Source organism: Rhinopithecus roxellana, chromosome 10, assembly GCF_007565055.1.
Source record: "Rhinopithecus roxellana isolate Shanxi Qingling chromosome 10, ASM756505v1, whole genome shotgun sequence".
In the NCBI taxonomy this organism is placed as follows: Eukaryota; Metazoa; Chordata; class Mammalia; order Primates; family Cercopithecidae; genus Rhinopithecus; species Rhinopithecus roxellana.
Window position 1 is genome coordinate 45,753,358 of NC_044558.1, and position 27,425 is coordinate 45,780,782.

General features: G+C 36.9%; 1 protein-coding gene and 1 non-coding gene across 2 annotated transcripts in view; one reads left to right on the forward strand and one right to left on the reverse strand.

Moving 5' to 3' along the window:
* The window catches only part of WIF1 (WNT inhibitory factor 1), a 71,851-nt gene that overhangs the window by 20,532 nt on the left and 23,894 nt on the right, over positions 1-27,425 (forward strand). The window contains exon 3 of the mRNA XM_010386909.2: positions 23,682-23,790. Coding sequence (XP_010385211.1) covers positions 23,682-23,790 — 109 coding nt within the window. The remainder of the gene's footprint in view (positions 1-23,681; positions 23,791-27,425) is intronic.
* Positions 5,776-5,882, reverse strand: LOC115900098. The gene has a single exon (XR_004059778.1). It is a non-coding gene; the product is annotated as a U6 spliceosomal RNA (small nuclear RNA).

Sequence of the window (27,425 nt, forward strand, 5' to 3'; positions counted from 1 at the left end):
GTTTGTCTATTAGCTTGATTTCAGTGTCTTCAATTTGACTAATAAACAGACTTTAGGAGTTATACTCTGAGGCTGGTAGACAGAATTAATTACTAATTACTATTACTGTATTACTAGTACTTATACTGTAAGACTTCCTCAAATGGTAGCTTCTTTCTAGATATTCATGACATTTATTCCTGGCTTGGCTCTTTACAAACAACTGAGAAATTGACTCTGAGATTTAGTCTCTCTGTTACAAATTGAGGTTTTTATATTGCTAGTTGTCTTCGTAGTAATTATAACTTGCAAAACGTTTTACTCATCAATAACATAAACTGTACTTCATTAAAGTTTGTAGTACTTAATTTCCTGGATATAACCATTTCTTTATATGAACCCTGACTGAGGATTTAAGTTCATTATATTTTTCCATCATAAATTAGCACACCCTTAAAAATATTTGGAAAATACCAAAAAGGAGAAAGAAGAATGGGAAAAGAGCATTCATATATCGTTAATTCGCCTAAGAAGATTTGTGTCCTTTTTGTTTGCTTTTTGCTTAAGGGCAGTAGGGTAGTTTCCCATGTTATTACATACACGGTTTTTCTAAGTGGCTACACAATATTTTGCGGTATTTTATTATTTCGTTTTTGTAGAAATGGGATCTCACTATGTTGCCCAAGCTAGTCTTGAACTCCTGGGCTCAAGTGATCCTTCCACCTCAGCCTCCCAAAGCGCTGAGATTACAGGTGTGAGCCACCACGCCTGGCCCTATTCTGTGGTTTATTTAAACATTCTATTTAAATTTTACATATATATATATTTTTTTTACTATTACAAGTAACACTGTGAAGAAAAACTTGATGCATAAAACTTTTTCTGTTTTAGGATGTCTGCCATAAGACTGAGTTCCAGAAGTGGAATTTCTGAGTCAAATTGCCAATTATTCTACAGGCTCTTGGCACATACATTATTGCTGAATGGCTCGTAATGACTACTCCATACTTCCAGCAGAATTATTCAAGAATCTCTTTTTCAGTATGCTTTTGTTGCTTTTTAAAAATCCTCCAAATGAAGATTTCCAAGTAGTATTGATAATTGTTGATTTGTGCCTACATTTTTGTTCAGTTAGGACGAGTTTTTCTCAGTGGGAATTTTATACTGTAGGGGGCAGTGGGGGATCAGTAAGTGGTAGGTGAGTGATCCTCCTCCCTTTTCATCAGGGCTGTTAAGATCCCTGAAGTTTAGAGGCTTTGCATGGGGATGACTATAATTGTGAACACGGGACCCACCAGATGGATACTACATTATAAATTATACTTCTATACTTCTACAAGTACAAAACTAGTAGGTAATTCCTAAAAAATAAACCAAGTAATTCCTTTTGAACATAATAAGGAAGCATATTTTCTACTAGTTTTAAATGAAGGAGTAAAATATTTTTATGAGTTTCTTTGTATGCTTCATATACATGTGCACATGCATTTATTCATAAATATTTTAAAATGACAGCGTTTGGAACATTTATTTTTGTAGAAATGCTTTAAAATTTTTTTAATATTAAGCAATTTATTCTCCCAATGCTCAGAGGGGTTATTTCCTCAATTTTCTTAAGGACAAAATAGAGTGGGATTAACAAGCAGATCAACGTCAAAACAAAGAGTTATTGTCATTACTGGCTGGAAAATAGGACTTTTTAAGAGAAAGAATGTGTATACTACATTGTATAAAAATGAGGAAACTGAGCTAACAAATACATTCTTACGGGTTCTTGTAAAAGAAAAGGCAAATTAACTTGCTAATCAGTGCTCCCAGAGCTGTATATCAAAGTGGAAGAAGAGGAAAGAGTAGATACAGGAGAGTCTTTGGAGAAAGTACCCAGGCAGCCAAAGAGCTGGCTTCACTTGAACCAGCAGTCTTGATATCTGAGTAAATACTCTGTTTCAGGCTTTGAAGTGTCTGTTAACTTCTGCTAAATTTGCTCTCTATGGAATAAAACAGTTCAAGGTGGCGGGTAGGGGAGAAGCGGAGCCTGGTAGGCATACACAAATTATTGTTTATAGACTGCTGGCCTCTCTGCTGCAGAGCATCTTCTGTAGCCACTTCAAAGGCAGGAGCATCACGTGGCTTATTTGAGCAAAATCTGCTGCGGTGAACATGCGGCAAACAGGAGGGAAATGGGCAGATCTGATGGAGGGAAATCATTCTGAACCATTCCCATTGGCTCACTCTAAGTAATCTCATAAATTGGCTACCCAAAGATTTCTATACATTTTGAAAACATCAGGAATTGATAAAGGCAAAGATATGTCTCCAAAGAGATGTGTGCACCAAATTTCTAGGTTTGCATGTGTTTCTGAGAAGATTGCCTATTAGATCTTAGGTCACTGAGAGCACAGAACAATTATGCTGGGACTTTAAGACGTAAGTCTATTTTGAGCTCATCAATTCTCTACCTAGGTATGTATGCAGAATGAGCTATATTCTCTTCCCAAATGCTCAGGACTCTATATTAATATAAGCTTAAAAGAAATTGCTAAGGGCTTCCTTAGAATTCTGAACTTTTAGAAGGGAGGGAATCTTAAAGATTAGTTCAACCACCTCATTTTTCAGATGAGGAAATCAAGGACTAGAAATGATGACCGACTTCTCAGAAGGAGTTAGCAACAGAGCTAGCTAAAGGGCACATGTTTTTTTGACAACCAGGGCAGAGTTTTTCACTGTACTTCAGTTTTAGGATACAACATCACCATATCACACTCCCATAAAATGTGGAGAGAAAAAGTTGCCTACAGTTTTTCTCTAGAATGGAGTATGGGGAAGGCCATTGATCTGTTTTTGTGTTGTCCAGTACATACACACACACACACACACACACACACACACACACACTTTAATGTTCAATTCTGAGGCAGTAGCTGAGTGGGCTAGTTGCAGGCTTACTTGGTGACTCAGTTCTGGCCATGATCCATTTTGCCCAGCACAGTGCCCAGGACATGGTAGGTATTGAACAATAGCAAAATGGAAGTAGTTGGTTTGGGGGCCATATGGTATCATAGAAAGCATGCTGAGCCAGTCCTGACTGGTTGGGCTTTGGAAATGTAACTTAACCTACCTGGTCCTCCACTTCCCCATATGATCTCTTAGAATTTTTCCAGCTCTAAAGTGGTATAAGTGTTGTGATCTGCTATTTTCCCTTAGAAGGGCTTTGTGAAGACTGGCCTGTTTACAAAGCTCTCTGAGATTCCTTATTATGGACATTCCTACAGCATCAAAAGGAACTACAGATACAGATTTTTCAAACAGAGTTGAAAAGTGTTTAACAGTCAGATAATACGTATGTTTAAAGATAGTACTATTTTTACATGACTTTGAAAAATTGGCCTGACCCTATGTTAACCTATTTCTAAAAGTCTGTGTCCATAAATTGACTTACTTTATCCACTGCCTATGGAGGAGGAAAGACATTATGCTAGCACAACATGTACTAACCCTGATGTGCTGTTGTCCTTCTCTTAATTTGTTTTATAACTTTGGCTTATTCTTGGAGATGAGTTCTTTTCACCAGAATCTGCCAATCCTAGAATTACAACTCCTCTCTTTCTCACTTCTTCCATTTAGTAAACATGTTTTTCCTCTATGATACTATAACATTTTGAATTTTAATTTCCTCTAATCATATCACACAAAGTGATATGATACAATCAAAGAAAATTAAGGGAAAACACCAAAGACAGAAATACATAAAAGACAATGCTAAGGTAATTATAAAAATGGCAACAGAAAGAGTTCTGTGGGAAGATTTACTCTCTGGGCAGGAGATACTTTAGAAATAAATGTTGAGGAAGGACTTGATGTTTTGAAACAAAGTGATTTTGGAGGGATCAGGAAAAGTAACATAGACTAGTATGAATAAATGATAAGACTTGGGAGTGGGAAAAGTAGGAAAAAGAAGTAGGCAACGTGAGCACCTTCATATTTGTATACATTTTGTATACATTTCTATACATTTTGAAAACATCAGGAATTGATAAAGGCAAAGATATGTCTCTATCATATCTTTTGTCAAAGTCACTAAAAAGAGTATCTAATAGATTGGTTTCTGAGACTAACCTGAATAAAATACCACGCAATGTGTCCACCAGGCTGATATAGGTTTTTGCTTTGGGTGTGGCTCTTAAGTCTATTGTTTAGCCATCCCCTAGAATGGTAGAGGCTAGATTTCCCATTTTGTAACTATGCCAGGTAGGAAGGAATCAATATCAATTTTGAAATGGAGGTAGATATCTCTGTTGTTTTCTGTCCTCCCTTTTGAGCAAAGACATCAATTTAATATGGCATGGCTTGCATCTTGTGACTCTATGTTGATATCTAGGTTGTTCATCTAGCTATTAATAAAGCCATGAAAACAAATATTGATACTGACTGGTGTATAATTCTCAGAGCTGTTCTTTTTTTTTTTTTTTTTTTTTTTTTTTTTTAAGGTGAATAAAAGAGGCCCAGTTTTCAGAGCTCTTAGTGTCCATACATCCACACAAATCATGAATCAGATTACATCAGCCTTGCTGATTTGGATACCTCGAGTTTTTTTCTATTAATCTGTTTCTTTCTTTCTTTTTTTTTTTAAAGTTCTGGGATACATGTGCAGAATGTGCAGGTTTGTTACATAGGTATATGTGTGCCATGGTGGTTTGCTGCACCTATCAACCTGTCATCTAGGTTTTAAGTCCCACATGCATTAGGTGTTTCTCCTAATGTTCTCCCTCCCCTTGCCGTCCACCCCTGACAGGCCCCAGTGTCTGTTGTTCCCCTCCCTGTGTCCATGTGTTCTCATTGTTCAACTGCCATTTATGAATGAGAACATGCGTTGTTTGGGTTTCTGTTCCTGTGTTAGTTTGCTAAGAATGATGGATTCCAGCTTCATCCATGTTCCTGCAAAGGACATGATCTCATTCTTTTTTATGGTTGCATAGCATTCTATGGTGTAAACGTGCCACATTTTCTTTATCCAGTCTATCATTGATGGGCATTTGAGTTGGCTACAAGTCTTTGCTATTGTAAACAGTGCTGCAATAAACACAAGTGTGTGTGTGTGTCTTTATAATAGAATGATTTATTATACTTTGGATATATACCCAGTAATGGGATTGCTGGGTCAAATGGTATTTCTGGTTCTAGATCCTAGAGAAATTGCCGCACTGTCTTCCACAATGGTTGAACTAATTTACACTCCCACCAACAGTGTAAAAGCATTCCTATTTCTCCACATCCTCACCAGCATCTGTTGTTTCTAGACTTTTTAATGATTACCATTCTAACTGGCATGAGATAGTATCTCATTGTGGTTTTGATTGGCATTTCTCTAATGATCAGTGATAATCAGCTTATTTTTATGTATTTGTTGGCTGCACTTATGTCTTCTTTTGAGAAGTGTCTGTTCATATCCTTTACCCACTTTTTGATGGGGTTGTTTGTTTCTTGTAAATTTGTTTAAGTTCCTTGTAGATTCTGGATATTAGACCTTTGTCAGATGGGTAGATTGCAAACATTTTCTCCCATTCTGTAGGATGCTTGTTCATTCTGATGATAGATTCTTTTGCTGTGCAGAAGCTCTTTAGTTTATTTAGATCCCATTTGTCAATTTTGGCTTTTGTTGAAATTGCTTTTGGTGTTTTAGTCATGAAGTCTTTGCCCATGCCTATGTCCTGAATGGTATGCTTAGGTTTTCTTCCAGGGTTTTTATGATTTTGGGTTTTACATTTAAGTATTTAATCCATCTTGAATTAAGTTTTGAAAAATATGGAATGCTTCACAAACTTGCGTGTCATCCTTGCGCAGGGGCCATGCTAACCTTCTGTGTATCGTTTCAATTTTAGTATATGTGTTGCCAAAGTGAGCATGATCTGTTTCTTTTCTTTTCTTCTTTATGTAGCCTATTTCCTTCTATTACAACTGGGGCCCTAATAAGCTCACTGATATTTTCTTTAGTCATACTGAAGATATTAAAAAACTGATCTCTCTCCCCTTTGCTGTTACTGGTCTTTGATCATCCTTTTTTTGTGTGCAAGACATTTGAAATTACCTTTACAAAATAAACTGGACTATTGAAAATAGACTGATAAATCGTTGTCATCTCTGCCTCTAGGAATTATAATCAAATAGAGGAGATATGGGGCCAAATATCATATTTTTAATACAAATGAGTACAATGAATGCATTGTGAGTCAGTATTTCTAATTTGAAAGCTACTAACATATTTACAAGAGGAAAAGTTCTCTATAGTGGCAGTAGAGCCACAAGGATTGCTTGAACATGCTATTTTGAACTAGAGAATCTAGAGACCTACAAATTTGCTCAGACGTGGCTTTGACAACTTTCAAATATGTTCCAAAATAAAGAAAAATTCAAGCTGGGCACTATGGTTCACACCTGTAATCCTAGTAGTTTGGGAGACCTGAGGCAGGAGGATTGCTTTAGCCTAGGAGTTCAAGACCAGCCTAGGCAACATAGTAAGACCCTGCCTCTACCAAAAAAAAAAAAAAAATACAAAAATTAGCCTGATGTGGTGGCATGCACCTGTAGTCCCAGCTACTGCAGAGGTTGAGGTGGGAGGATAGCTTGAGCCCAGGAGATGGAGGCTGCAGTGAGTCAAAATTGCACCACTGCATTTTAGCCCGGGTGACAGAGAAAGACCTTGTTAAAAAAAAAAAAAAAAAAAAAAGAAGAAGAAGGAGGAGGAGGAGGAGGAGGAGAATCCATAACAGGTAACAAAATTGACTAAGGTGACGATGGAGTGGGGAATGGGAGGGAAGTTAGTAATAGTTACTGGGAAAGAAGAAGCCAAGACACAAAAATAACTCCTTTGATGTGTGCCCTCTTTATTTATTGCATTTGGCTTTACATACTCATCTCTCTTTAAAGATCTCATGTTTAGTACAAAAAGATGGGACTAATCTTTCCTTGTATATCTTTTATTCTGTCATTAAGTGCTCCTTCAATTTAGACTTCTTTGTTGCCCCCTTAGATAGATCAGAAAATTCTGTTGGTTTTGTTTTTTTCATGCTTACTGCCCTTCCTCCCAAAGTGAAGGCAATCAAGCTACGCTAAACACCCACATTTCTAATTTGCTAATAATGCAATTTCACTTAATGAGAAAGAGAAAGCAAATATAAACCCTAGATAATGTGGTTAATGACATAATGGCTTCCCAGGCATTTGGGATCTTCACACGAGAGCATGTCTGTGCTAAATGAACATATTTTCACTTATATTTTAACAATGATTTGTCAGAAAAGTCTTTTTTTTCCCCTGATATATTTTTCAAAGCACACAGGCCATGCGATTAGGTTAAAAAGTTACTGTCTTTGATTAAATTGCTTTCCACAAATGACTGTTTATTGGATCTGGGAGAAATATTTGTCCTTTCAGACTTTCCAAAAATCCTGCCCTTTAGGTACTACACCCACGCTTAGGGGTTTGAAGAGTTCAAGGCTGACAGTAGCTGTGAAAAGTTTCATAGTCTTTTAAGAAAGTTCAGCGACTATGTTTGGGAAAGAGATATGTATATATGCAGAACTGTTAGCTAATGCAGAGATTGTAACATATGGAATTCATAAAGGTCCAATTACAGAACCATCACTGTTTGCCATGGTTTTAACTTATGTAAGTTATTGATTATACTTTCATGAGATCATAATCAAAAGGTTATTCTTTGGTAATGGTGTGTTAGAAGAGCTTTATCCTGAACTTCAAAGCCATCCTCTGAGCCTCAAGAACAAAGGCTTAGAAGTTTGAACCGGGGCCAGAATCAGTCTGTATGAGTTAACGATGTTCCAGACCATCCAGGAGCCAAATCCACCTATCCACGTGCGGGAACTCTCATCACATCAGATCAACGGTCATCACTAAAAGATGACAGTTGATTCAACTTTAATGTGTCTATGTGTGTGTATGTATATTTTTAATGAATCAACTTGACTAACTATAGTATCTGCTCTCATTTGTCATATAATCATTTATTTTGACTGTAAAATACTGTCATATGCTGTGCTTTCAGAAGAGAGTGATTACCATTAAATAGGTCTAGGAACAGAAATTGCAAGTACTCAAAATTTGCAGAAAACAACTCTTAGAAGTTGAAAAGCTAAGGTGTGACTTAATATAGGTAAAAAGCAATAAAGGAGGGTTCAGGTGTGTCCTAATATTCTGGCATGTGTTAAGCAGGCAAAAAACAAACAAACAAAAAAACAGACTGTGAGTTTGGCTAACGTTACAAATGGCAAATCTGCTGCCCCTCTTTTACTCTTAACATCCTTACATAAATTGTTACACCAAAGCGGCAAAATGCCATCATGTATAATCAGACAGAGCGATCTTGACTCTTTCTCACAGCGGCTCCTGCAAACCTACCACTAGGCTACTTTCTCTCTGGGTCTTTGGATGGATGCTCAGGCAGATCCTGGGATTTCTCTAGTCAGCCTGAGATAATAAAATGTCCTCTGATTACTTTAGTGCTAAGATTATTCTCATGCCAGTAATTAAAATCTCCTGTGTGGTAGTTAAAATTCTGACCTTTATTTAAAGTTAAGATTCTCCTCTCCCTTAGCTGCAGCTTGGTTGTTTGCAACATGGTAGACTCTTCTCAGTAGGGTCTAGTTCCTCCAGGAGAGGGGTCATGGACAAGAGAGATCAGAGGTAAGAGGCAGACAGGAGTTGACGTCACCTACAGAGTTTCCTCTGGCCCCGGAGGATGTTTAAAACTGATCTTGTTATTATGGGCACTTTCCCGGGTTCCTCCTCTGGGATTTCCAGACAGCTTTGAGTGGGTTAAGGCATTGCTTCCCCTTGAGCTGCATGCTCATAACCATGGTACCCATCTGCTCTGGTACAGTCACACTGGCCTCTTCGCTATTTTCATGAATGTGCCAGGTACGCTGCTACCTGAAGGACTTGGCACTAAGCATTCCCTCTGCTCTTCCCCCACATATCTGCATAGCTTGCCCTCTCACTTGATTCCAGTCTCTAGTAAAACATCCCAGTCCAGCAGTCTTCTAAGTCTGTTCTCTCTGAAACAGCAATCCCCTACCATGCATAAAAACAGATATATATATATATATATATGTTCTGGGATACATGTGCAGAACTTGCAGGTTACATAGGTATACACGTGCCATGGTAGTTTGCTGCACCCATCAACCCGTCATCTACATTAGGTTTCTCCTAATGCTATCCCTCCTCTAGCCCCCCACCCCACAACAAGCCCCAGTGTGTGATGTTCCCCTCCCTGTGTTCTCATTGTTCAACTCCCACTTATAAGTGAGAACATGTGGTGTTTGGTTTCCTGTTCCTGTGTTAGTTTGCTGAGAATGATGGTTTCCAGCTTCATCCATGTTCCTGCAAAGGACATGAACTCATTCTTTTTTATAGCTGCATAGTATTCCATAGTGTATATGTGCCACATTTTATTCTCTATCATCTTTCTCTACTGAAGTCTTCCACATAGTGCCTGTCATTACTTGATATATTATATGTTCATTTAAATATTTATTTAAAAATTATGTGTCTCCTCTTCTTTATCACATCAGAAGTAGGCTCCATGAGGGCCAAGGGTTTTTACTTCTTTTGTTGACTGCTGCATCCCCAGTGCCTAGAGCAGAACCTGGCACATGGTGTGTACTCAGTAAATATTTACTGGGTGAATGAATGAAAGAAGGGCATGAACACAGAAAGATCAGCCAGATATAACGATTTGCTCTTCTGTGTGTATCTCAATTTGGAAAAGATTTTGTTCTTAATTGATTGGAATTCATTTACTTTTAAACCTTTGATCAGAGCTATTGGTTGAAATGGATTCCTAGGGTAAAAGACAAGACTTATGAAAATCAAACTTGCTTTTGGAAATATAAACACAGTAGAATTTAATCACAACACCATTTTACCTAATCTGTGATTTCTCTTTATTCAAACTGTAATACAGGAGATTGGTTACAATATTGAATTTAATTTAAACAGAAGCAGATACTCTTATTAGCTAAGTTCAGGCAAATAGCATTATTATCAGAGATTCTCAAAGGTAGGGAATAAGACTTCTTCTATAGTTTCGCCTTGTATAATACTGGGAAATACATGGAGATTTCCTTGTATAATACTGGGAATAATATATGTAATGTATAATATATATTATATATGGAATATATACACAATATATAAAATACTTGTCTTGCATAATTCTGGAAAATACATGGAGATTTCCTCTCCATGTATTTCTTTTTTTCATTCCTTCAAATTTGTATTAAAGAAACTAGGTTTTTACCCTATAAAGTTTTCCATAGTCTGGATTTTACTGATTACATCTTTGTGGTATAGTTTAACTTGTTCCCCTACCCTTTAAATTTCCTGCAAATTAATAGTTTGATAAGACATTTCTAATTTATTTTAAAGTTAAAGAAATAAGATAATTCCAACTTTGCCTGTATGTGCTAACTTGAACTAGAAAAGGAAGGTTGTTTGGGACTATTTTTACAGTCCCTTCTTTCATTCTGAACCTTACTCCCTATACCCACAATGCATTACGGAGACCCTCCCTTGATCACACCCCTCCAGCTCCCATCACCCAGGAATCTCCAAGCTGCTTTTTTCTATGGGTATTGCCACTGTCTAGGGACTCCTGCTACCACACCACACCAATAAGGGACTTTATATTGATCCTGTGTATAGTAACTAGCATTTGTTGACTGCTTACAATGTGCCAACATTTGCACCTACTTTACATGCATTATTTGATCCTCACAACAGCACTGCAAAGTAGCCACTGGCTTCCTTGGGTTCCTCAAGCTTGCCAGAGTCCTCCCAGAGCTTATGCAATTGATCTTCCCTCTGCTTAAAAAGCGGCCCCTCCTTCACCTATTTAAAATCTGCTCACTGAGCAGATCTCAGTTCTGCCATCCTTTCTCAAGCAAGCTGTTCCTGACCCCCAAGTTAAGCCAAAGTACACATGCTCAAAGAATCCCATGTACTTCTCTGAAGCCCTTTATCACAGTCTTAATTTTTTACTTACTTGATTAATGATCAGCTCCCTTACAGCCCGCAAGCTCCATAAGGACAAATACTAGGTCTGTTTTGACTCAGCTTGGCATCTCAGGCACACACAATGCCTTACGCCTGGCACACGCCATACATATGTGTTGAATGAATGTGAGGCTAAGCCTGTATCCAAGGCCAGCTAGTAAATAGTAGTGTTCGAATTCAAGCCAAGCTGGCCTCACTTTAGCCCAGATTTCACCCACATTCTCCACAGCCTCGTGGCCATTGTTATTTGGACTGTTGACTTTCTCCCTTCAAGAGTCAGCTCTGGACCAACTTAGTCTCCCTTGTTGACTCCTTTTCCCATTTCCCACTGATTGCTGACTGGGATCCAATGTCTACCTCTCTCAGCCAAGGCTTTGCAAGTATACTTGAGCTTCTGTTTCATTGAAAGTCAGAAATTTCATGACTTGAATGGACATGGTAAAAAGTGACTTACCTACTTTTTAGACTATACTAACTTAACCCAATGTTTGCATTCATTTTTTAGAAACAGCTTTTGAGCCACAAAAAATAGATTAGTCACTGTGGATTCAAATAAGAAGAGAAAAAAATCCCTTCCAATGAGGAGAGTTTAATTGGGGTAGGGGCCAAGGGGAAGAGACAAGAAAATAGATTTTTACTGTAAGTACAATAGTAAAGATGAGGAAAAGGGAACAGGAAAGAAGCATCTGTAGCAAGGGAAGTTTCACCAAAGAGATGACATTTCATCCCAGCTTGGAGAGGTAAGTCAAAATTTGTTTTGTGGACAAGTGCAGGGAGTGGACACTCCAGGCATAGAGTATGAAATAAGATTCGTGACAGAGGCTGGTGGCTCAGTTAACTTGAAGTTTGCTATGGCCAGATCAAAGACCTGTGAGGCAGGATGTGGGAGAAGAGGCTGGTTGGCAGAGCTGGAGAGAAAGTTGTAGCCAAAGTCTTCATTGTAATAAGAAACCATTAAGGGTGTTAAGTAGGAGCAGTGATATATTCCAGTTGGCATTTAAGAAGAAAAATTGGATAATGGTGCCGACTGAGGGGACTGAGGGAATAAATCTGGAGAGCATGAGTTACCAGGGAGGTAGGTTAGGGCACAGGACCATGAGAGAGAAATGTCTGAATTTTGGTCATTGGAAAGGAACATTGGAAAGGAAAAGACAGGAATAAAGCTGAGAAATCAATGAAAATTTGTGGAGGTAGTTGGTAAGAAAGAAGTTTGGAGTCTAGAAAAACCGCCAAGTTTATGTCTTGGGTAATAGGTATATTATGCTTTCTTAAGGAATACTAATGAACAGCCTCATTGGGAAGATAATGAGTTAGTCCATTATCTTTCCAGTGTTAAGTCCGAAGGGAGATGTCTGGTAGACAGTTGTCAATATGAATCTAGAGATTGGGAGAAGGGTGAAAACTGGAGATAAAAAACTTGGAGGCTAATGAAATGTAGGTGTAATTTGAAGTCATGGAAGTAGATAAGATGCCCCCAAGAAGAGAGCATAAGCCAGAAGAGCAGACAAGTAGTTGTTTCCTGGGAGCATCAACATTTAAGACAATGGTTCTTAACTTTTTTGAGTCATAGATTCTTGTGAGAATGTGATGAAAGCTACAGTCAGCTCCCCCCAGAAAAATATTCATATGCATATGAACATCAAAGCTATGGGTTCTCTAAGGATGCATAGACCCACATTCAGAACTTTTTTTTTTTTTTTTGAGGTGCAATTATAGACAGAAGAGCATGTGAAGGTGACTAGAGAAAGTGATTGGAGAAGGAGAAGGAAAACTCAGAGAGAGTCGTTATGTATATATCAAAAAAGAAGAGAAGGAGAAGTTAATTTTCATTAAAAATTTTCATAGAAGACAGGAGAGAGAAAGATGGGAAAGGGCTCATTGGACTAACAGCTTGGAGGTCATCAGTAACCTTTTATGAGAAATTTTAATAGTGACTGGGGCAAAAACCATAGTGTAGTAAAGACTGATGGGCAAGAAAACCGAGGCCGTGGTTACTGACTCTTTTAAAAGCATGATAATGATGGTGGAGACAGGGTTTTTAATCTTTTCATCACATTAGCATACCTACATGAGCACATATGGCATAAATAATGGGGCCAGAGGATGTGGAAAGGAACCAGGATTGGATATGGATAGACTATTTGTAGATAGATGGGGGGAATGTTGAGAGGATTCGTATATAGTAATCTCTGTTTTCTTTGTGGATATTGACATCAGTTGAGAGAAGATAGCAGGAATGGGACAGCATACCTGGGGGGAAACTATGAAACTGTCGTGTGTACGAGAAGGGAAAGACTAGTGATGTTTACAAGAATTTCTTGGGGATTGGGAAGACAATTGAAGTTGGCCACATAGATTTAGTTAGTCCTCGGATTATGGTTTGTCATCATCAGTACTCCTCAGGAAATTTTCAATTCTGCCTTAGTTTCTCTTTTTCTTAAACAGAATGAATAATGCATGTATGAGTAACAACTCTTAAATAGCAAATGACTAGAAGAGCTTAGAAGATTAAAAAAGCCAAGTATGTTCTACCTTCTAGACAATGACTTTTTCTAAAGTGTAAAATAAAATTTATCGAATACAAGACTGTTCTTAAAATCTTCTTTGGTAAGACTAGTTTTGGACCTTGAAAATCAGTAACCAAAAGGTTACAGACTTTTTTTATCTGTTTGACTCTTAGGTAAGAACAGAACAAACTGCTCATTAGAAGATATCTTGTAACATAGTATTCTGAAATATGCAATTGCAATTACTTGAACAAAAATGTCAAATTAAGGCACTTCTCATAACCTTTATGAAAATATCTGATGCATTTTTTCAAAACATTAAGCTAAGGGGGAAAGTCTGTGGTTTTTTTTTTGTCCTTTTTTTAAAATCAAATAAGTTAATACTGTCCATGTGGATTCAATGAAAAAATACTAAAGAATTTAAGAAAACTACCTAAAGGTAAACTAAGAAAAATATGACCTAATTGTAAATATTTTGGAAGTCACCACTGAATATATCTCCTGATATTTTAGGTTTAAAATTTTGACATTTACTTTTTATCAATAGAATGAAGTAAATATATACCCCTTGAGGTAACTATGCATTTTAAAGAACTGCGAAAGAAATGGAACATTAATTTTGTCTCTTTGAGCTACTTATATGTGCTACTCAAGTTTTTATGTACACTTTGTAAATATCATTCTGTCCTAAAAATTTTGATTTGCTGAAATATATCACCATGTGAAATGCATGAAGGAGAGAACAAGGGAATGAGATATTGATGAAGAACAAATGTACTGCATGAGGTGTGAAGGTAATTGCTCAGGGTTTTTTGTTTTGTTTTGTTTTATCCCCCCAAGATGGAGTCTTGCTCTGTCACCCACTCTGGAGTGCAGTGGCACAATTTTGGCTCACAGAAACCTCTGCCTCCCAGGTTTAAGCAATTCTCCTGCCTCAGCCTCCAGAGTAGCTGCGATTACAGGTGTGCACCACCATGCCCAGCTAATTTTTTTTAATTATTATTTTTAGTAGAGATGAGGTTTCATTATGTTGGGCAGGCTAGTCTTGAACTCTTGACCTCATCATGATCCACCACCTCGGCCTCCTAAAGTGCTGGGATTACAGGTGTAAGCCACCATGCCCAGACAATTGCTCAGATTTTAAAAAATTATTAGTAAAGAAATAGCTCTTAGCACAGTTCTCTTTTCCCTTCATACAGACGAATACTCAATGACTGCTTCTGAAGCTTTAAGAAAAGATTCAAATGTAAGCCTTGAGATGAGATGGAAAAAAAAAAAAAAAAAAAAAACACTAGGAAAGAGATTCCTTTTCCCTTTCCAGAACTGTCTCCCTCTCCCTTCTTCTTCCAAGTACCTGCACACACACTGCTGCTTTCTGGGCACCTCCATGCTCTGGAATCATCATCTTGCCTTAGCATCTAACAGAAATGTGTCGTTGTGTTCTCAAGTTTCTCCACGCTGTTTCTTTTTCCACACCTCCTGTTTAGACTGTCCCTGGTCCCCACAGTGTCAACCACACCACTTGTAATGACATTTTCTTTCCTCAGTCCCTTATCTTGCCCCACCTTAGTTGCCTAATGCTTCCTTCCTCCCCATGCCCAATTTTTAGGTTGGCATCGACCCAGGATTTTGCTACTGCTTGAGTTGGAGCAGGCTTACTGTGAGGAGGAGGCACTTGTCCTGGAAGTTTGAGGGGAACAGAAGTTTTCAGAAGCCCCACTGCTGCCTACACAACCCTTTCCATTATAAATTTTGGCAAACCAGTGAAAGCAGTGTGCTGAACAGGGCAAAATTTGGTTTAAATTCTACTTCATATTTATACCAATACCTTTTTTTTTTTTCAATTTTTAGATGAGCTGAAAAAAGTGTTTTCCATTTCCCAATGCTTTGCTTTTCTACTTTTCTGTCATGCCTTCCTCAAAAAATATAAATAAAAAACCTTAACTGTTGGTTTTATTTAATACAAAATAGCAGTATAGCCCTCTGTTGCTTCTCTATCTTTAGACATCTTGAAAGAGAGTGACTAGCCAACGATTTGTCAGATAGCCAGGTCTGTTTCTGGTTTGCATGAGCAGTGGTGATTCCAAACCCTAGGAGGAAAAAATGGAAAATGTCTTAGAAGTTTCAGATTCATGTGAAGCCAAACTGTGATCTCCTGTCAGTTTTAGTTTACAAAACTCTCATAGTCCTGGATATGTTTATTTGAACTTCAAGTTTTAATATCACCATTATATTCCAATAACTTCACTCCCTCAGTCCAGCCCACTGGCTGGGGTCTAGTCTAGTGTATATAAAAACAATGACTAGAACAGAAGAAGTTGGCTAACCGAGATTTTCTCTTTAAGCAATGTTTCTTCCATTGCCTGTTTAAGCCACTGTCAGTAAAATAAATAGCGACTCTGCATGAGAAGGCGCTTTCCCTTTTCCTTTTTGAAACAAGTTCTTCTAAGCGCTAGTTTCAAAAGGAGGCAGGGAAAAATAGTCATTGTTGATACAGGTTGAGCATTCCTAATCCAAAATCTGAAATTCTCCAAAATCTGAAACTTTTTGATGGCCAACATGACACCACAAGTGGAAAATTCCACACCTGACTTTGTGTGACTAATAGCAAAATTATTTAAAGTATTATATACAACTACCTTCAGCCTATAAGGTGTATATGAAACGTGGATAAATTCTGTGTTTAGACTTGGGTCCCATCCCCAAGATATCTTATTATATATATTCAAATATTCCAAAATTTGAAAAAAAATCTAAAATCCCAAACACTTCCGGTCCCAAGCATTTTGGATAAGGGATATTCAATCTGTATTTCACAGTTTCCCAGTGATAGCGCAATTACATCCTGTAATTTATAGAAGGCAAAGTGACTGGAAACCCAAGAGGGAAATATAAACCAGAAGAGCCTTGGGCAAAGTCTTATGTCAGAACAGGACCTCATCTACATTGTCTCCTTACATTCTTTCTGGGAGCCTCATTGCCAAAGCTTTGTACCAGAACCAGCATAAAACAGTTATAAACTATACACAGATCAGGTAGATAACAAATGTCAGTGTTTGATTATTCTTTTTTCAAAAGTGTTCTGTATTCTCAATTGTGGGCTGCAACGACTGACCACACAGAAAAGTAAGAGAGAAGTTTTTGGCCCATAAAAGTAACTAAGCAATTGCCAAAACAGAAAAGCTGCTGCCTGTCGCTAGAATCAGAGGCTAATGCCATTTTACCACAACAATGTGTTCTGGAACGCACCGGGTTTACACTTCTGGATGTTTCTCAGTAGGCCATTCATTCACTTCTTCAGCAAATATTTTTCAAATGCCTTGCTGTGCACAATGTTGAGCGAGTCTCCAGTAGACCATTGGAAAAAATATGTAGTCCCATTCTTAGCCACAAGGAACCCAACATTTAGATGAGAATACAAGATATAAACATATGAAAAGTTTAATAATAATGCATAGTGGTAGATGTTTAAGGGCCAAGCTGGTTTAAGTCCTGTTGAAGGTCAGTAGAGGTTAAATCACTGGAATATAGGCATGGCTATGGTATCACTTCAGGCCAGTGAGCTCCAGAAGATGATCCCTGTTGGGGAGTAGTGAGAGATAAAAAGACAAAGGAACCAGGCTGTGGAGACATGTAACAGGCTGAAGGCCTTATCCCAGCCATAAGCAGGGACAGGAAAGGATTGTAACATGGCAAAAGTGGTGGTTTAATTTGATGTATTGGCCACTTTTAAAGAGAAAGGCAAAAGGAATATTTCAAAGAATGTTATAATAATGCCAATATGAGGAAATAAATGCTGGATTCAGGTGGAAGTGGTGGGGATGAAAGGAAGGTACAGAATCTTAAGATATAAAAGAAGAAAGGATAAGATTTTCGTGTATTTCTGTGGGGACATGAGATAGAGGTAAGAAACAGCAATAACCCTGAGATTCAATATCTGTTCATTGAAACAATAACAAGACTGTTGGCAGCTAAAAAGAAATCAAGTGGGGCTGGGCACATTGACTCATGCCTGTAATCCCAGCTACTTGGAAGGGTGAGGTAGGAGGATGGCTCGAGCTCAGGAGGTTGAGGCTACAGTGAGCCATGATCGTGCTACTGCATCCCAGCCTGGGCAACAGAGTGAGTGAGATGCAAAAAAAAAAAAAAAAAAAAAAAAGAAAAGAAAAGGAGAGGAGAGGAGGAGAGGCAAAAGGGGAAAGGGAAAAGGGGAAAGGAAAAAGGGAAAAGGGAAAAGAAAAGAGAAATCAAGTGGGGAAGCTGATTTTGGAAGATAATGAACCAGGCTCCAAGAACGTGAGCATGGGCACAAGGCAGATGGCAAGAAGAGTCTGTGCTTTGGAAGAAGGATGTGAATGGTTCATGTTGAGCATCACTGTCTATAGGGAAATGGTTCAATCTGTGAAAATACCTGAGTTTCATAACAATATAAAAAGAGTCTTAGTTATTTTATATGCTTATGAACTGAAAGGAGAGTCAATGAGGAAACGCAGGAAAATCAAGAAGTGGTTTGAGAATCAGAAGAGTGTCACAGAGTCCAAGGATAGTGAACTTTGAGTTTGAAGGATGAAATTTTGCAGAGGTAACAAGAATAATTCTGAGGAAGAATGTGAGATCTGGCAATTTTTGCCCTAGATGTTCAGATTATTTTAATCATTGGGCATGCTTATTTGTTTTGTTTGGGTCTTTAACATTGAACTGTTTTCCTTCCTTGCTGATTTTAGATTTTTTCTGGCCCTTCACATACAGTGTAGGATCTATTTCATATCTCTTTAGTACCTCTCATACCCAGTGAATCTGCTAATCTGAATTCACTTGTATGCTATAATAATAATAGACTGTTGTGATAATTAAATAAAGTAACTGCAGTATAATAAACATTCAACAAAAATTATTTGAAAATTTTCAAACCTTACGGCTTCTGTGTGTTTTGTGTCTATAAATGCCTGAAGCCTTCTTTAGAACAAAGATGATAACTTTATTGTTTTAATGTTCTTCCATGAACACTTAGGCCAGCATCATGATATATGGGTTAAAAGAGGTTTGAAGACCTTGGTTTTATAAAAGATCTTTGATTCTTAACTCAGAGGCTCCTACAATTATTGTGCTTACTAGATTAAGTACATGCCATAAACATAGAACTTCAAAGGTAGAAGAGAAATATTGGATTCTCTTCGTTCCTCGCAATGGTTAATGCAATTCTCTGCTTCCTTTCTCTATGTCTACCCCAAAAGGAGTGCCAGAGCAAAGGCCTTATGAGGTGTCCCATTTTGCTGTTTAAATGATGTCTTCATCTCATCTGGAAGGAACAAGCCTAATATTCAGCCAAGTCAATTGGAAGCAAGTTAAATGAACTCCAGCACTCCTCTCTTGATAATATTTGGGTGTCTTTTATGCTTCTCCATGAAAAGAAAATTTACTGCATGGCAAACCAGGCCAGTGAATTATTCTCCTGAATAGACCCATTCTTTGTTTGAATACAAAGCAACTTTTCATGTGTTTCCCAGATAATCACTCTGTTTGCCTTTACCTGACTTTACTCTAGTGTCATTTAATAGAACAAAATGTATTTTTTCCTAATAGAGGTTTTAGACTCTCCGATACACCAATTCTCTATTACTGTTCATGCTCTGAGTTCCTTTTATCTAAATAATATATCTACAATTTGTGGAAATTGTTCCCAAACTTTAAAGCTAGTTCTCTGTTCTCTTTGACATAGAATTTAGATTTTATTTGCTCTCAAGTTTTTCCAATGCAGAGATTTGGGTCTAAGAATATTTATATTATAAATAAAGTAGAAACAGAAAGTCCTATCTAGAAGTTAGAGTATGGCATAAATATATTGTTCATCAGCCATTTATTGTGGCTTTTAATTTAAGCTCTTAGATTAAATGAAGAATATATTTACTCTGTAGTTCATAATACTATATTTGTAAAAATATTTTTACAGTATTGATGGTTTTAGATTTCTTTACAATGGCAAAGTAAAACTTTGAAAGAAGTTAGTGTCAATATCAGAGATAAAAGGTTAATTTCTAAATGGTTTTCAAGTTAAAATTTTTCTTTTTTCTTTTCTTTTTTTGATCTTAAAACGTTCCAGTGTAAAGTTAGAATTTTTAAAGAGGCAATGAAAACCACAGACAAAATCTTTTTTTAAGAAATGTACCAAGTATCCAGGAAATTACATGTTTCACAGATTCATGCACCATTAGTTATTGTCTTCAGCAAGAAAGAAAACGATTTACTCTAGTAACGGCCTTTTGCTGATAAGATCCAAGAAAGAAACCAGTTCCTGCCTTATGATACAGTCTTACTAGAATAAGACAAATGTTTACTGATTCTCAAAGAAATAAAAGGGACACGTTTGTGTAAAGTTTGTTATTGATTAGATCAGAGTATTGGGTGTCCAGGGAAATCTATTAAGCCTAGCTGCATCATGTGGAGCAGTCGTGCCACTGCTCATTATCAACTCTCTGATGCTACATATAACAGATTCCATGCTTCTCAGCCTACCTTCTGTGGCCATACCTGAAGGTTCTGTAAAGTTATGTTTCTGGCCTCCGAATGAAATTTTTTCAGTTCCATATTCTTTGAACATCATCAAAGTTTTTTGAAAGAAGGAGACATTCAGAAGCTATTTTATGTGAATTGCTGTTTCCTTGAAGCACACTTTCAAGGAGACTTGCAAGAGATTTAAATAAAATTGTTGTATAAACCCAGCCATGTTAAATAGATGTTCAAGAAGAATATTTTATCTATGATCAGAGAATTATGGAAAAAGAATCATCAGCCACAAAGCTGAAAGGAGGGTACATGATTAATGCTGTTTTTTAAAATAAATGCACTTATTTCACTAAAAGATATAAATTCACATATAGAAAATCTGAAAAAGAGAGAAAAGGAAAAAAATCACCATCAATTCTACACAATCATTGTTTTAATCTGGGTGTCTAGTTTCTATTAAAAGTTTATTTTTAGTTAAATTATATTTATTAAATATAAAAATAAAAGTATTGTAGTTTTACAAATGTAATTTTAAAATATATCACACATAGGAAGGTATATTTAATTTATAATGTGACAAAGCTCAAAGATATAATTATGGGGTAGTAAACGATAACTTATATGGTATTTGACATTTTCATTTCAAAGTTTTTGCATTCTATCCATTCAGTTCTTTTCCAACATTATATGTACTGTTAATAAAGTGTTTGGAATGTTTTGGCACATGGTGTGTGTTACACCCATGTTTATTGTGTGATTGCTGTTACTGTACTTAGTAATATAAATAATTCAAATGTTATTCATTATAAGGGCATCTATCACTAATCCTTTCATAGTGCCAAATAAAATACATTTTAGAACAATGTGTTAAATGATACATATCATCTAGTAAAGTGTAGAGGGAAGTACAGGTGGTAGAAGTCATTTAATGATTCATTTAATGATCCACACCTGGATTCATGAAAATTAATCCACTTTTAATAGTCATTGGTTTTTCCTGCAGGGAGAGGCATACTGTTCTCTCTTTCAAAGGAATTCATTCCAAATTGAATCACCTTTCGTGACAACACTCCTTTCATCAGACTTCTTATAAACCTCTGCCTTCCCTTAAACAGGGGAAAGATTTCCTGCCTTGTGACCCTTTATTCTGAGGGTCATCCTAGTGAATCAATTTTATAAATTAATTTACACAATGTTGTTACCCACCTAGGGAATTGTTCACAGTGGTCTTCTGGAACCTTGACCACAACTCGCAGGAGGGGATGCAGTGGGAATTTGGTCCATGAAGGTGCTCCTTTTGGCCTAGTGAAACCAGGAAGTATTTCTCAATTCACTTCAAGTATAGACAAGTTCCCACAGTATCTGAGACTACCCCTTGGCATTATTATCCTCCTTAATGCCTGCTGCATGTGATACTGTGATTTAAAGCAGCAAATTGTTTGAATTAAGAGATACCATGTATCTCTTAATATCTTTCATGTTGTAAAATAAATTTTATATTGCTTATAGAGTCATATTCTTTTTTAATCTCCTTCGGGTCCATGTTAATGTAATTTCTTTAATGGATAGAATGCAAAAATTAATTAATATATTTAATTAATTACATTAATGTAGTCCTGGGTGTGGAACTGAATGGATAGAATGCAAAAAATTAATTAATTAATTAAATTCATTACATTAAATTAATGTAATTCTGGATGTCTCTACAAGTAACTGCAGAACCACTCAACTTACCTAACTCTCATGTTAGCATTGGTGCTGTTTATTGATTGTTCTTTATTTCTAAGCAAGAACATATTGTTACCATCACAACCCACCCCCCTCTTTTTTTTTGAGACAGAGTCTCACTCTGTCACCCAGGCTGGAGTGCAGTGGCATGTTCTCAGCTCATGACAACCTCCGCCTCCCAGGTTCAAGCTGGAAGCTGATAACTGAGGGAGGAGACTTATGAAAACAATATTGATGATAATAATAACAATCTCTAATGCTTATAAATTTGTGTAATGTTGGCATTATTTCTTCCTTAATGTTTGTGAGAATTTACCAGGGAAGCCATTTGACCCTGGAATTTTTTTTGTTGGAGGGTTTTATAATTTTGAATATAATTTCCTTAACAGACATAAGGCTATTCAAACTTTCTATTTCATGTCAGATGTGTTCATTTGTGTTTCTCAAGGAATTCATTTTATCAAAGTCATTGAATTTATTGGTGTAACATTGACAGCAATATGTTTTCTTGCTTAAACGTCTATAACATCTCTAGTGATGCCTCTCTTTCACTTTTTTTTTTCCCTCGAGACAGAGTCTTGCTCTGTTGCCCAGGCTAGAATGCAGTGGTGCTATCTTGACCCACGGCAGCCTCCACCTCCTGGGTTCAAGCAATTCTCCTGCCTCAGCCTCCCAAGTAGCTGGGACTATAGGTACCCACCATCACACCCAGCTAATTTTTGTATTTTTAGTAGAGATGGGGTTTCACCATGTTGGCCAGGCTGATCTCGAACTCCTGACCTCAAGTGATCCGCCTGTCTCAGCCTCCCAAAGTGCTGAGATTATAGGCGTGAGCCACCACGCCTGGCCTTCACAAACCCTTTTAATAATCCAGTTGGGAATCTATTAAGCATTAAAGCTCTATAGTGAGATTATGCATCATTACTTTCAATATTCACGGTCATTTGAGTAGCAGGAATCATTTTCTCAACTAGACTTAGTGGGCAAATGAACATGTTTACAATGTAAAAGTTTATGACTTGTTGTCTTATTGTGATGGTGGTTTTTGCATTTTTTGGCTTTTCTCTCCATAATAAATTGAGACATTAAATATAAACCTTTCAAAGGGAATGAGAGTAAAAAATAAATGTTAACAGCAAGATTATGAAATTTGGGACTCCATTACAACTCTCCAAATTCTGATCAAAAGACTCACTTTAGAACTTAGAATTAGGAGTATTAAAGAATGACTAAAATAGCTGAGATGGATTTTAGTCAATAACTGGTTTGACATCACTTATTTCCCTAAGAGAATTTGTTTTCTCATTCTTTTATAAAGACAGCAATTAATATCATTTAAGTTAAAAGTTTACTGGGCGGGCATAGTGGCTAACACCTGTAATCCCAGCACTTTGGAAGGCCAAGGCAGGCAGATCATTTGAGGTCAGGAGTTCAAGACAGACCCTGGCAACATGGTGAAACCCAGTCTCTACTAAAAATACAAAAATTAGCCGGGTATGGTGGCGTATGCCTGTAATCCCAGCTACTCAGGAGGCTGAGGCAGGAGACTCGCTTGAACCTGGGAAGCAGAGGTTGCAGTGAGCTGAGACTGCACCACTGCACTCCAGCCTGGGCAACAGAGCAAGACTCTGTCTCAAAAAACAAACAAACAAACAAAAACCCCCAAAAACAGACTGACTATTGTGACTATTTTTAATGTTTTTAGGGATCACTTCTCTCCAGAGTCTAACACAGAAGGGTGAGTTGTGCCTACCCAGTATCTTGGATGCTGTGTGCTCCAGAGTTCCTGTAATGAAAATTATCTCTGCCCCATCAGATGGACAATGAATTCAGTGGTGCCTTCTCCCTCTCTGTGGTTTCCATGTTACTAACTGTCAGTGCCTTTTTCTGTAGGCAGAATACTTCTATGAATTCCTGTCCTTGCGCTCCCTGGATAAAGGCATCATGGCAGATCCAACCGTCAATGTCCCTCTGCTGGGAACAGTGCCTCACAAGGCATCAGGTGGGTGGTCTTTGCCTGAAGCAAGGTTTATACTTAAAATGTAATGATGATAAGAATATTTAAGATGCAAATGTCCTACATCAGAGAGGTTATGAGATGTTTTCCTAAAGAGATGTGTTGATTTTAGGACAGTTCAGTTGTTATTCTGTGGGCAAAGGATTAAGATGGGAGTGAAGAGATTATCGTTATATAATTTTCTAAAAATTCAGAATAGCCCCAGCCCAGCCCACACTAAGTTCATAAATGATTCAAGACATTTTTAAAGAAAAAAAGAAGAAGAAATAAACACATCTAGTGAGATATATTTGGCCAATGTATGGATTAATATGATACAAAAAAATGTGGCAAAGATACAAAGTAAGTGATTGGGGGGCAGATGGGGTAAGTCAAGAAAATTCCCCAAAAGTTAGCATTGTATTCAATTAGAATTTGAAGGAGAGAGGAGACATGGAAAAGTGGGAGAAAGGGGTTCAACGTTTCTAGTCTAATGATCCTTCTTTGCTAAGAAAATAATAATATGTGATATTTGTTTCAAACTTTTCAGCTTACAGCAGACCCACTCTTGCATTGTCTAATTTGAATACTAGCAGTGAGTCAAATCCAGAATTGCAGCTCCATTTTCTAAATTAAAAAATTAAGACTTAGGAGATTTGACTGACTTGCCCAAAGTCAAATATTAGGATAGTAATAAGCAGTAGAGTTGAGACTAGAGCCCAGGATTTCTGACTTTTAGAAATATATAGAGATCACAAGTCACTTTGTGTTAACATCCTAATGTATTTCCTTCTAATCTTTTTTCTCTGAATTTTTACATACTTGTGGATACATATTTGGTTTTGCATCATGTTTTTTTTTTTTTTTTTTTTTTTTTTTTGCTTTTAACCTTTTAACATAACCTTTCCTATGTCATTATGGATTTTTTCTAAAGTTGTTTTTAATGATCTTACAGTATTCTATTTTATGGATATACCATAATTTGTATACCCATTCCCTTATTACTTGTTAATGACATTGTTTTTAGAGTTTGAATATAGAAATATCACAATTTTTTTAAACTAATGGGTGGTAACTTCCATGCACATAGGAGCCCTAATTTTTGTTCACTGTGGCTCTACCCCAGGGCCCAGCACAGAGCGGGTATTCAGAAAGTAATTGTTGGATTAATGTGCATACCAAAATCCTGGTGCTTATCTCATTACTTTGTTAAAATTGATTCCTAAAAGTTGAATTATTGTGTCAAAGGATAGGAACTATGAGCTTTTTAAAGATCTTTAAAACAAATTGCCAAAATGCCAAATTACTTTCCATAAAGGTTATCATACCCGTTTTTACCCTGGTTAAGCAATAGGGAGAATGCTTGGCTTACTATAATCTCATCAACATAGGTTATTGATCACATTAACTACTTCAGTGGCTAATAAAGTAAAAAGTCAGGCCAGGTGTGGTGACTCACACCTATAATCCCAACACTTTTGGGGGCTGAGGGAGGAGGCTTCCTTGTGCCTAGGAGTTCAAGACCAGCCTGGGCAACATAGTGAGACTCTGTCTCTACAAAAAATTTAAAAAATTAGCCAGGTATGATGGCACATGCCCATAGTCCCAGACACTGAAGAGGCTGAGGCAGGAGGGTTGTTTGAGCTGGGGAATGAGCTATGATCGTACCTGGGCAACAGAGCAAAAAAGAAAAAAGTCAGTCTCAAAAAAGATAAAAGAAAGAAAAAGTAAAAAGTCATTTATCACAGTCTTCTTTTGGTATTTTTTATTCCTATTAAGGAAAAAAAAATTTTCTTGTACCTATTAAAGCATGAAAAATGTGTACCATGCTCATTTTTATATTGAGATAATAGTGTTCTTCCTACTGATCTGCAAAGCTTGTTGTATATTAGGTATATTTACCACTTACTGTATATTTTTCAATTTAACATTTATATTTTATTTTATTTTAGAGGAGAATATGCAGAGGCTTTAAAATCCTATGTGGTCAAACCTATCTTTTCCTTTGCAATTTTTTCCACTGCATTTATGTTTTGGTACTAATTCCTATTTCAGAAAGCGGTTAAGTGATAACTTACATATGCATCTAGCATTTTATAAAAATTTATTTTTGGATTATGAAATAAGGCTCTAACCTGAATTATTTTTGAGTCATTAACTTTTCTGACATGAGAAGTTGAATTGATTCAAGATATACTGTTTACTTCACGTTAAGTTTTTCTACACATAGGGTATGTCTAGAGATTACTCTTTATTTTACTATTGTGATAGTTGTAGTTTATAGCGTTTTAAAATCATCAATGGCATACTCTCTCTTTTTTAAAAAAATTTAGTCTTATTCTTCTAGAGGAACGTGAAAATAAATTTTGTCAGATGTCTAATAAAAATCCCCTTCAGAACTAATTTAAGTCTCTAAAGTAATCAGGAGATCAGGTACTTTTACAAAGGGCATTTTCAGATTACAGTTATCTGCCATTTCCAGTGGATCTTCCTTGTTGCATTCCAGTGCTGTAAGAGTGGGAGACTAAATAAACACAGAGTTTCTCTAATTTCCCAATCTAAGTGCCATCATGGGTGTAGACAGGAGGAGTATAACTTCAGTTTCTCTTTGATCATCACAGTGCTGCAGGTGTGACCAACAGCCCCCCTAGAGGATCTGTTTCTGACCTAGATGTGTTTGGGTTCTGGGTGAAGATTTATTCACCTGAGATGTGTAGCCCCAAAGACATGAGTATCTATTCCAGAGATGTGGATACGCTGATTCCACTCAGATGGCATTGGTAGGGCTTTATTACTTTGTGGAGAAAAGAAAGGCACTCCAGCCACCAAATTCTTGGAATACGGTCATCACTCAATCTCATGTCATGTCACATGGTGTTCCTTTTTAGTCGAAAATAATTTTTTCTTTCTTTTTTTTTTTTTTTTTTTTTTTGAGACAGAGTGCCCCTCTGTCACCCAGGCTTGAGTGCAGTGGTGTGGGTCTCAGCTCACGGCAACCTCCACCCCCTGAGTTCAAGTAATTCTTCTGCCTCAGCCTCCTGAGTAGCTGGGATTACAGGAACACGCCACCATGCCTGGCTGATTTTTGTATTTTTAGTAGAGACTGGGTTTCACCATGTTGGCCAGGCAGGTCTCGAATTCCTGACCTCAAGTGATCTGCCTTCCTCAGCCTCCCAAAGTGTTGGGATCACAGGCATGAGCCAGCACCTGGCTAAAGATAATTTTCTATAAAATTCTTCTTGCTCTTTTGTTTTGTTTTAGAAGCAGTCAGAATAAAATAAGTACATAACATCTCTCAATTTCTATTTTATATTTTTTCTTTTTTTCTGATTAATAAATGAATATAAGCTCGTCATAGCCCATTAAAAATACATTAATTACCAGTTATACCTACCTGCTCAGCTTCTGGTAAATCTTGCATCTTTGAATTTCTAATTTAATGCTTGTATCCTAAGTGCTTTTTTCACTTTTTGTGTCTAGTTAAAAAAAAATCTTACTGAAATTCTACTTCTTAGGAAATTGACACATAAGATTTTCAAAATATGATGTGAGGATATTTTAATAGATCATGTTTAGATAGAACATCATTTTCTAATACTTTGGGTTCTTTATAAATAATAAATGTAGAGGAAAAAGTGGGT